This window comes from Ursus maritimus, unplaced genomic scaffold (genome assembly GCF_017311325.1).
Source record: "Ursus maritimus isolate PB19 unplaced genomic scaffold, ASM1731132v1 scaffold_28, whole genome shotgun sequence".
In the NCBI taxonomy this organism is placed as follows: domain Eukaryota; kingdom Metazoa; phylum Chordata; class Mammalia; order Carnivora; family Ursidae; genus Ursus; species Ursus maritimus.
Window position 1 is genome coordinate 15,325,736 of NW_024425341.1, and position 11,795 is coordinate 15,337,530.

An 11,795-nucleotide genomic window follows, 5' to 3' on the forward strand; every position below is an offset into this window, starting at 1 on the left:
CCTAGAATAGTCAAATTCCTAGAGACAAAAAGTAGAATGATGGTTGCCAGCACCTGGGGAGGGGAGAATGGGGTATATTGCTTAATGGGTATAGAGTTTCAGTTGCGGAAGATGAAAAAATGCTGGAGATGGATGGTGGCAATGGCTGCACAGCAATGTGAATGCCCTTAGTGCCACTGAACTGTACACTTAAAATGTACAGAGAAAATGGCAGATGGCCAGGGGCGCCTAGCTGGTTCAGTAGGAGGAACATTTGACTCCTGATCTCAGGGTCGTGAGTTCGAGCTCCACATTGGGTGTAGAGAGTACTTTAATAAATAAAACTTAAAAAAAAAGAAAAAATGGCAGTGGCCAAAATGGTAAATTTCTGTGTTATATATATTTTACCACAATAAAAAAATAAAATAAAAATCACCTGCTCTAGGGCTTATTCTCAAACTTACAAATTAAGGTAATATTCACCTTGACCTAAAGTTTTCTTTCCCACCTTTGGTTATTCCCACAGTTAAGGGTTTTTGTTGCTTAATCTTTTCAAAAAAGGAACCTCTGAAGTGGCAAAGAGAGAAACATCTCTGTTAAAATGTAGATGCCTGGCTAGGCATTTCCACTGAAGTGCTTCATTCATGAGCCTTCCCAGATCTTCAATGCCTGAGATTCAAAAGAATGTCCAGGCAAAATGACAAATTCCACTCCTTCTTGACCCTTTCAGTCAATAGGAATTAGAAGAAACTGGAATGCAGGTCTGAGGACGTCAAGGGTCTCGGATATCCACCTCATACATTTATCTGTCTCGGGCTGATAGCTTTCACTCACGGTTCAGCATATTCTATATGAGAAAGGTTAGGGCAAGGAAAGGGGGAGTTGAAACATTTTAGAAGGTCTTTCTTTTTTTAATCCAAAAGGGATAAAAAAAAAAATGTAAGCGCTCCATGGGGAGAGTTCAGTTATCTGAAAACTATGAAAACGGAGTTTGAGTACTTTGTGCAAATGTATTTCGCTTATTTTTTAGTGATTATTTTTACATTAGTGCTAATATTTAATATATCTTAAATTATTTTTAATTGCTCCTTTAAATTTTCAAATGGATTCTACAATTAATTTCATCTAAATCCTTACGATAGATGATTACATCTCAATGTCCAAAAAGGAAAAAAAAAAACCAACGCATCTGATTATTGCATTTGCGTATTAGTTTGCTAGGGATGCCATAACAAAGTGCTGCTGAATGCGTGACCCAAACAAGAATTTTCTCACAGTTCTGGAAGCCAGAAATCTGAGGTCAAGATGTTACTAGGTTTGGTTTCTTCTGAGGTCTCTCTCCTTGGCTTGTGGATGGCCATCGTCCCCCTGTGTCTTCACATAGTCTTTCCTCAGTACCTGTCTGTGTCCAAACCTCCTCCAATCATATGGTGTTAGAATTCATCCTAACGACCTAATTAATTGCCTCTTTAAAGGCTCTATCCCCAAACACAGTCACATTCTGAGTTACTGGGAGTTAAGGTTTCAACATGAATTTGAGCGGGGGGGGGGGGGGGGTTCAGCCCATAACTTGAAACCATAAAAATATTACAAGTTTGTTTATGAACTTCCGAGTGATCAAATAATAAAAAGGTAAAATCAATAATGCTCTCATAAAGGATTCATGTTCTTTGATGCTTAAAATGTCTGCTGGGCTCACAAAAGGCTCCATAAAACAAGTTCAGCCGGTAATCTTTCATTTAAGAAAACGAAGTATTACATGCTATGTGTTGTCCTCTCCGTCAGCGCTACAATGTTAGCAGACATTGTTACTGCTCTCATGAAATTTTCTGTAGATTATCTTCGTATAATGAGAAAGTTAAGCTTGCCTAATAGAGTAAAGCCTTTTAAAATTTGGACTGATTTCAGATTTCCTAGCAATCTGCACACTGGTTTATATTTTTCTTCTTGATAAACCTTTTCAGTTTGGGGTCTTCAGAGTATAGTCAGTAACAAATTCAAAATAAAAGTTCAATATCCACACTTGTTAAATCCTCAGTCCTTATTCTATTGGACATCTGAGTCTATTTGTTGATTCCTACCTACCCTCCTCCTTGAGCCCCCTTCCTCCCCAGGCTTCAGGACACTGCATTCTCAATTTTCCTCTGTTTCACGCTGGTACCTCCTCATCTCCTGAACTCTCAATGGTTTGTCCCTGCTCACTTTCCATGTATTCTTTTTGTGGGACAAATGTATCCAGCGTTAATTCTTTAAATCCATTTATATGCTGAAGACTCCCAAATGTATTCCTCCAGTCCCGACCCTTGCCCAAATGCCAAAATTATAAATACAACTGCTCACTCAGCATCTCTATTTCAATGTCAACATACCCACGACTGATCTAAGGCCACCTCATTCTACCTGCAGCTTTTCCACCTCAACTGATCGCCACCCTTCCTGGTGTTTAGTCCAAAATACTGGAATCATCTTTACTCTTTCCTTTTCTTCACAACTCATGTAAGTCTGTCTGGAAATTCTGTGGTCTCTGAAAATGCATCCAGATTCTGACCACCTCTCACCACTTCTACGACCCCACCATGGTGTGACATACCATTTTTTTCTCACCTGGATTGCTGAAATAGCCTACATTACTCAGAAGTAGGTACAATCTTTTTAAATATAAGCTGTAGCATGTCACTATAGTACTCAGCATCCTGCAATGAATCCCCTCACACTCCACGTAGAGCGAAAATCTTCACAATGGCCTATGAGGCCCGATATAATCTCTGCCTTTTCCACGTCCCTTTGACCTTGTTACCTACTTCCCTTGCCCTGTTCCCTCCACTGCAGCCAAAATCATCTCCTTACTCCTCCTCTAACATGCTGGCAGACTCCGGCCTCAGGAGTCTCCCTTTTAGAGGGACTGTTCCTTGGACCTGAGATGCATTTCTTCCCCACACCATCATGGTTAAATCCCTCAGCATCATTGCTCGGATTTCACGAGTGCCCATATTTAAAATGTAAACTTTCCACTGGCATTCCCCATTGTCTTTGCCTTGCTTTTGGTCATAGCACTTAAAAGTTATAGAAGCTACTTATTTATGTTTCATATATGTTCTCCCCACCCCTGCAACTAGAATGTAAACTCTAAGAGGAGTTAATATTTTTGAATGAAGGAATAAATTAAAAGGGTAGTCAATAAATTCTGGATGGTTGAAATGCACTCAATTCTTGGATTTTGTAATTCTTTGTTAAAATGCAGGTTCTGGGGGGCCTATAATGAATCCCTACTCTTTATACCTTTCTCCAACTGACATCCTGCTCTCAGTTGTTAGCTTTTAGTATGTCCTACCCAGTCCTGGAATAGGCTGCACTTCATTACAAATATGCTATGATCAAAACCCTGGCTAAGTCAAACTGGTCTCTGTGCTCACCCTTCATGTTAACTGGCCTCCCAGAGATGCCCTGGATAATCACCAGTCATATACAGTCAAGTACATAATTCTCTGACTTCCTTTCTTCCTAAAACGTCATACGGAGTTGTCTACTTGGAAATAACTTCGATCACAGATTAGCCCCTGCAATTCACAGCAGGCTTATGACTTTCAGTTTGGGGCTTATAACTGAAATCTCTTTCCTTCTCTGTAGGTGGAATCAGGTGTCTCTCATGACAGCTTAACATCAGCTCTTTTGAAGCAGGCTGCTCTTCTCACCTGTACACCCAATGTGAATAACATGACAGTACAGAGACGATATTTTAAGTCACACCATATTTCAGATCCCTACAAATGTGGTGAAAAGCCACACTTCAGATTTAGCTACCTACCACTTTGAGATGACCCTCGGGCCCTCAACAGGATCAGGGACAGACTCCTGTCTGAGTTTCAAGACACCTCATTCCTAACATATGCTTCAAATATGGTGAAAATCCAGAGACAACACAGAGACAGAAACTTGATTTTATCTCTATATAAAAAAAATATATAACCATGACAAAGCATTTTAGTTTTCCAGATTTTGCTGAATTATAATCAAATAAGTCTACAAAGTTCTGAGAAATACATGAACTGCTTTCTTTTTTACAAGGATTATATCTCTTGTAAGGTGATCATGAAGATAAACTGCCTTGAAACTACTGCATTCTTGGGCTACTGACTTTGAAGGATGTTTCTTAAAAAAAGGTTTTTTGTTTATTGGTGTTTATTTTGCTGATGCACTCCTCTGCATCATTCTGCTCCTCTAGGGTGGCAATGCTAGCAAATAAATCCGAAGAGGTCAAATTAAGTATAACAGGAATGCTTCACTTACACTTCACAAGAGGAGAAACTTCAGATACCATGGAGAAACACTGGCAAAGAAATAAAACTCAATCATCTATAAAAGCACTTCTCCTCCATTTGCATTTTTAAAACGTAATCAACAACATATCTAAAAGGAACTGCCGTCAGGTACACATTCTAGAGCACAGAGAAGTGCTAAGATGGTCAACACAGCACATATTTTTGTTCAAGAGTACCTCCCAAATAAAAATGGATTTTGTAACATTTCTGGCACTAATATTTCTAATTGAATTTAAAAGTCGTAGTCCGATGAAAAGTCAAATTAGGAAAAATGCTACGCAAATGTTTCAAAATGTGACAGAATTTTGAAGAGAAACATTTCAAGCAAGCACAGCTTCTTACTTTATTGCTACCATATGCTTCTTAAGAAATCAGGTCACCTACCTCCTCCCTGCTGCCCTCGCCCCACCCCCAGCCTGCGTATTCCACCGTTTTGCACTCTCAGCATTTGACGGAGATAAAAATGAAGACATTACAATAAAATTACCCTTAAGGGAATTAAAAGATATCTCAAGAATTTTCTAACAGACCATGAAGAAATTAATTCAATTATGTTCTACTTTTATTATTAGTTCCCGGTGGTAACCCCAAATGGTAATAGAAAATCATACAGTTTCACATCATATTAAGACTGTCTTTCTAAATGATCTTTCTTTGGAAAACTGTTTTCCCAACAGAGAGCATTAAGGATCCATGCCATGTTCTAATCTATCACTTTGCAAGTTAGAGACTGTATTTCTACAGTCATGACAAACAGTGCTGGAGTCTCAGGGGACTCATGAACTCACCACTTCCTAGAGAAAAGAGGGCTGAGGGATGGGACGCAACCATCAAAATACATGAAATCAGCAGCATAAACTAAAAAATATAAGCCACGGGTCCATTTTTTTTTTTTTTTGAGATGAAAAAGCACAAATTTTCCATCAAGATGAAAAATAAAGACAAACAAAAACATTAATGAGAATCCTCATCCATGCTAATCTCTGGGTGGGTGGGTGGGTGGGTGTGTGTGTGGGTGTGTGTGTGTGTTTGTCTTCCTGGCACTTCTTCCTACGATGGAAGCCAAAAAGATCAAACACCTGCTCTTGCTGAACCCTGCTGCCTGGGGCATGGGCACAACAATCTCAGCTCAGCCTGCTGATGCTCCTGGAATCATTCTGACCAAGTCACAGGGAGGAGTACTTCCGGGGCTCTGTGATGGCCAGACACCACAGCAGCAGCTCTTTCGAAAGACCATTCCTCTGGGATGTCAGTTTCACCTCATCCACCGTCTCTTCATGTTTGCCTATTTCCCAAGCTAGGTTCTCCAGTCTTTCCCAAGACTCAATGAGTTGTTTTCAGGAAGTTCTCTGCTTCCTCAATTTCACCCCCCAAATCACAGGCCCTGAGCTGGGAGCAGAGTAAAAGTTGATCAGGCATCAAGTAGGAAAGGAGGGAGCTAAAACAGTCACCTAGTTCGTAGCCAGAGCCAAAATTGCTGGTTGTAATCTTATTCTGAGATATTTACATGTGGTATGATTTATAATATAATTAGAAATTCATGACTACTGACGTGCTCTCCATCAGCTCTTTTTAACTACTTCATTGATTATTCTTTTATGCTGGTCCAGCAACCAATTCACAGGCTCCTAGGAGTGGGGTATTTTGTTTTCCATTTCTGCTTTCCTGCCTCTGCCTTGGGAGTGGCATTCTGAAAGGGCTCAACCCCCTCTCCTTATGCCAAAGCCGGACAGAAGATTTCAGGGTCTTCCCCCACCCCTCCAGAGGTAATTTTTTTCTTAGCTATTGGGAAAAGATCTCCATTAAGTTTTCCTCTAGATCACCTCTGTAGGGGACACAAAACAGGATTCAATAAATGCTTTTGAATGAACCTTCCTCAAACCCTCTCTGAAGCTGACTTCTTTCTCACCTTGTGGAAGTGCATCATTAGAGAAAATTAATTATCATAATTTAAGAAACCATCCCTTTGGCTGCTGTTTAATTACTGGAAACACTGGAGCACATATTTAATTTAATGGCAGGGATGACATTCTCAGTAAGCATTTGAAAGCAAACTTTCTATAACAAGCCTTAGTTTTAAATTGAGTTTTTACTACTGGATCCTGTTCTTTTACTTATTTACATTATCCAGTGGCATCTTCTTACATTAAAAAATGGATCAAATAAGACTTATTAAACATCACAATAAGATCAATTCATTCAATAATTATGGAGCACCTCTGCACCACCACTGTGATGATTGTTTGTTGTCTCTATTATATAAGATATGTCATGTCTAACAGGATTTAATAGCAAACAGTAATGCTGCATTGTCCAATACCTCAAAAGAAAAGGAATTCTCCGACACGCTAAATGGAACCAAGAAAGCATTAAGCAGAGTCTACTCTTCTCCTGCTTTTCCAGGGACCATTTATATTAAAGTCAAACAGCAGGCAGCACAGATCAAGAATTTGGAGCACATCATATCTTACACATTGGAATTTTAGATTTGATGAAATGTTGAGTTTTTATCCCTCTTTCATGTAATTTAAAATCTTCAAAATATTTGAGAATGTCAAGAAGTCACAGAACTGACATATTCTGCATCATTACTGTCAACAAGAAAAGATTTCTAAGTCATAGAGGCATTAAACATTTACATCAGTTTTCTATGGATGTACCTTCTATGTCATTTAAAACTATTTTAAGAATTACAGATAGTAACACTTATTCCCAAGATCATAGGTCTGTAGTTTTTCAAAAGCAGCTCTAATTTCCTGGAAATTTTTTAAAAATGATAGTTTACCAATAATAAGAACACACGTCCATCTCTGTTTAGTTCAAATTCAATTCATGACGGAATGTAATTTGGAGCCCCGTTCAGTCTCCATCCTTGAGCTTGCAATGACCCTTGAATTAATGTGGATCATAGCTTAACAGTATCCAAGTATGAGATTTTATATATTCTATCCTTAAAGATGTTTGTTTAAAAGAAGGAAAAAAAAACTATCTCTCCCAAATTGCTCTCAAAGTATGTAAACTAGTTCATTTAAATCTTGAACATCTTCAATAATCACTGTGGAATATAAGAGGTTGCAATCATTTCTGAGGATTGTTTTTATTTAATAAAGATCTGCAAACCTGTGAGTAACACCCAGTATTCTAAGGGGCTCACTTCTTAACATACCCCCGAGGCAGCAATCTATTGCCTAAGGGCCAAGTCAGGCCTACCGACTGTTTTTGTAAATATACTTTCATTGGAACCCAGTCACACCCACCTGTTAAGGTACTGTCTACAGCTGCCTTTTTGCTACAGCAGCGGAACTGAGTGGTTTTAACTATGTGGCCCAAACTATAAATCATTCTAAAACGCTGAAATCATTTTGTAAAAGCTGTTGGCTCACTTTCAGTGTTGTGTTAACTTGTACGCAGGAACATCAAAGTTTAACAGACATGCTAAATAATCCCACTGGACTAGAGAGATCTGGGGAGGGGTTTGAAGGGAAAGGGAGACATTTTAACATTCGTACCACAGCCACTGAAGTCACAGCTGACACCTTCACTAGTTAATTTGGAGAAAGGACACGGAGCTTGAAGGTTTACCTTCATCTACAAATGCGGGAGGGGGTTGGCCTAGGTAATCTCTAAGCTTGCCAAGCTTCATGGTTGCTTCAAATGACTTAAGTAAAGCCATAAGCAAACTCAGAACCATGCGTGTACACAACAGAATAGTAACTGTTTCATGGCCCCTGCCTAAAGTGAGAGTGGAGAAGTAATACGTTTTAGAAACATGGAAGCCAAAACGGTAAAATGAGGGTACGTGGAGGTTTCTTGTACTGTTCTTGAAACTTTTCTGTAAATTTGAAATGGTCACAAAATAAAAAGGTAGAAAAATAGTTAAAACAACTTTGCATGTTAGCACTTAAAAGGGAAAACTTCAGTTACCTTCTTCAACACGCAAAGTTAACAAGGTAACTGCCGTGAATGTGTTTGTAAAACATACAAACCATGTCTCGTGTGTCCACTGAACCAAGCATGGCTGAGACTGCAGACTACCCTTATTCCAATTCAACATCCTAAAGAATCACCTTACAAATTTTACCCTTTGAATTTATCTAATTCAAATTAACCAAAGGGATCAAAAGGCAGATAAGACACAATAGAGGCTGGGGTGGAGAGAGCAGGAGGAGAGAGAGGGATGGAAGGAGGGAGAAATTATATAAATAAAAAATCCTAGTTAATCAACAGACTATATAAACATGTTCTGACTGTTCACAAGTATTAGGAGACCTCTTTCATCTTTTCTTTGGTAGACTGGAAGGAAACTTAACCAAAACACTTGACTGTCACACAACATACATATATCCCATATATTTTTACATACACATATTCCAAAAAGAGATATGACTTTATAATTTTAGAAAATACAACCACTAAGCAAACATCATGCTAACTGAAAAAGTGTCTCGAGAGCCACACACATTCACATTGTTAAATATAGAAACTAACTGTAATGGGAATCATTATCTCCAGTTTCCAAGGATACCAGGATAAGCACTACTCCTAAATTGCAGTTCATTCAGCAAAGGGCACAAAGTAATTTATATTCAGGGTCATCCTCAGCTGACAGCAGATGTAAAAGGAGGACTAGGGTAAATCACCCTGTTTATTCTATTCTATTCTGTTACCTATTTCAGTTTCCAGTTACCACCACCCTCTGGTCCCAACCTTGGCCAAGGTTTCACAGGTGAAATTTGGAATATCTGATTGTAAACAGCAACTTCCTACAGAAAAAGAATCCACAAAGGGCAGGGCAGTCTGAGATGTGATTAATGTTGGTGGTAGAAGGGTGGGGTGGGGGTGGAGGTAGGGAAGGTTGGCATTCTCATTTGCTTTGTTTATGACAAGGAGAGGAGGCTGGTTTTGTGTGTCCATCATACCAGTCGCCATCTTTCCCAGTGCTTATAAAGGACCTGTACAGTTAATTTCAACTTCCTACTCAACCAAGGCTATCTATCCACACTATTAGAGTTTACCACCCCTAAACTGCCGTAGTTTCTAGAATGAAATTTTCAATTTGTTCTGTCTTCTAGGCTCTACAATCTAGATTTTCATATGATTACTATTTGTTTCTATAGTAATAAAAATATAAAAACTACTTTCTGACAACCTCAGGGATATTGCCTCTGCATGGTCTGTTTGATTATTCAGGACCATTTATCGATTGCTTTCAACATGACAGCCATCATACCAGGCCAGACAGGCAGTGATAAGAGGTGATACAAGACTTCACTTTTGATCACCAGGTAAATAATAACTGGCCATGTCACTTAGGCAGTTTAAAAAGAGTCAAATCTTCACTGACTAAAATGGTGATATAGATTTCATGGATACTTGAGATTTATCCTAAATTTCCAGAATGTATATATAAAAATATCATCCCAATATAACTGTGATTTTCTATGTATTCTTCCCCTATGACCTATCTATCCAATACAGTAAGACCTCCCATGTTGCACTTCAGCCAGGACAGAGGGAGTTGCAAGAAAAGCTCTGCTTGCCGTCGTATGCTTCTTCCTGATGGACATGAGACAGGGTATCAGGCCAAGCTTCTTAGCTTAACGTGATAATATAGGAAAATAAGCACCTTCCCTGACTTCTGTTCAGGGGAACCGTTCACTGTTTTTAAGATGGCAAACCAATGCAATGCAACGAAGGTTTCTAGTAGTTATGTAACCTATATAGTATATCTCAATAAGACCAGCTATTTTGATAGTAACAGTTAATACAAAACTTAAACCATGTTCCTGAAAATCTTTCCACACATTTTGGATGACTTGAATATAACATATTTAGATATTATGTCTTGATGATTTTAGTGCAACCCAATCCTTTTCTAAAACAGATTCATTTCTTTGGTCCTGACATCATTTCTAAATTCAATAAATAATAGTATCACATTTAAAAACTATATGTTAGTCTCAATTGTCTTGAAAGTTATGTCAGTAATTAGTTTGGGGTATTATTGTGACACCTGTTTCTTCCAAGGGGCAATATTTGGAGGAAAGATGGCTTCAGACAAGATTCTATGTCTGAGTCTTTTTAAGTTTTGAAATGCTTTAGTTGATAAGGTTCAACTAAACAGGCGACTGTTTAACCTTTCTCCTTGTCCCACCCAAAACTTGTGCTGGGTACGGAAAAACATAGACGCTTTCTTAGGTGAAACATCAAACACAAAAAGCATTCAGAAGTCACTGGCAGAAAAGTCATCTTCTGTTTTAACACCTTTTCTCATAGTGCAGATCAGCTTTCACAAATCTCTGAAAGCCTCCTTACATTAAGGGATATAATTGTATTCCCTAATTGTGCATAGTCAAGTTTTGTTGTTTTTTTTCCCAGTCTTCAGCATTGACAGTACCCTACCCACCAATTCAGAAGCCTAAAACTTGGACTTCAGCCACTTGGCTCTCTGGATAAAAAAACCTTGTGTAGTCACCTCTTTTTTCCCCCCTCTAGTATTGTAACGTCTAAATCATAGTCCTGCGTATTGCATATGTTTTCAAAAATACTTTCTAATAGCTCACCCACCTTCACCTCCTTTTAACTAGAAAGTGTACAACTGACAATCCCCAAATCATAAAGGCAGCAAAAACGCCCCAGAGCGCTGTCACAAATGTTCAAAAGTGGATTAAGGACAACCAGGAAAGGAAAGCTCTGACACCGAAGGCCGAGGCCACCATCCCCCTAGCGCGTCTGGCGCAGCTCGAATCCTGGGCCCAGCTTGGAGCCCTCCAGCCTCCAGCGCAGCCTCCCCGGGCCTCACTTCTCTGCGGAGGCTGCAGGCAGCGGAGACCATAGTTCTCCCCGGCGCGGTCCTGCCGAGGTAGGGGGTGTGGCTGGGGTGGCTGTGGATAGCGGAAAGCAGAGGGGGTGGCTCAGCTGCGTACTCGATGGAGTAGAGGTGACACCGTAACCGGAGTTGTAAGGGGGAGGCAAGGGTAGTGTGAGTGGAGGGAGGCTGCCCGGAGGCTGTTTTCTGCCGCGGTGGCAGCGGACGCGAAGCTAGCTGGCAGCACGGGGGGCACACGGGGGTCTCCCGGGTAGGGAGAGTGGAAGCGCCGCGGGGTGCGGAGGGCTCTCGGCGTCCCGGGACTGTAGAGGTGGCTGCGTAGGGGGCGGGGGGCGAGCGGGGAGGCTGCTGACAGGTCCATGCCCTCCCTCCGGAGGCCGGCGGGGTGGGCCCGAGTGCGGGCGGCCGCGGGGGCGGCGGGGGGCGGCGGCGGGCGCGGCGCGCACTCACCTATGCACAGCTGGATGGCGTAGGCGTAGTAGGACCAGCCAAGCAGAAGGCTGATGAACACCACCGGGATCCAGTACAGCACCCGCCGGCACCGCCGCCTGACGCTGCCCGGGCCCGAGGGCGCCATCTTCCAGCCGCATCCACCTGCCCAGCTCCTCCGTCGCCGCCGCCCGCGGGCCTGGCTCCGGGGCGGGCTCGCCGCGCCCCGCGCCCCCGGC

General features: G+C 41.0%; 1 protein-coding gene across 2 annotated transcripts in view; it reads right to left on the bottom strand.

The window, feature by feature from the left end:
- Positions 1 to 11,741, bottom strand: part of ZDHHC2 (zinc finger DHHC-type palmitoyltransferase 2) — a 69,246-nt gene extending 57,505 nt beyond the window's left edge. For both annotated transcript variants that reach the window (XM_040643316.1, XM_040643315.1), the window contains exon 1: positions 11,578 to 11,741. In XM_040643316.1, coding sequence (XP_040499250.1) covers positions 11,578 to 11,704 — 127 coding nt within the window. In that variant the 5' untranslated portion in view covers positions 11,705 to 11,741. The remainder of the gene's footprint in view (positions 1 to 11,577) is intronic.
- Between the last annotated feature and the right edge of the window lie 54 nt (positions 11,742 to 11,795).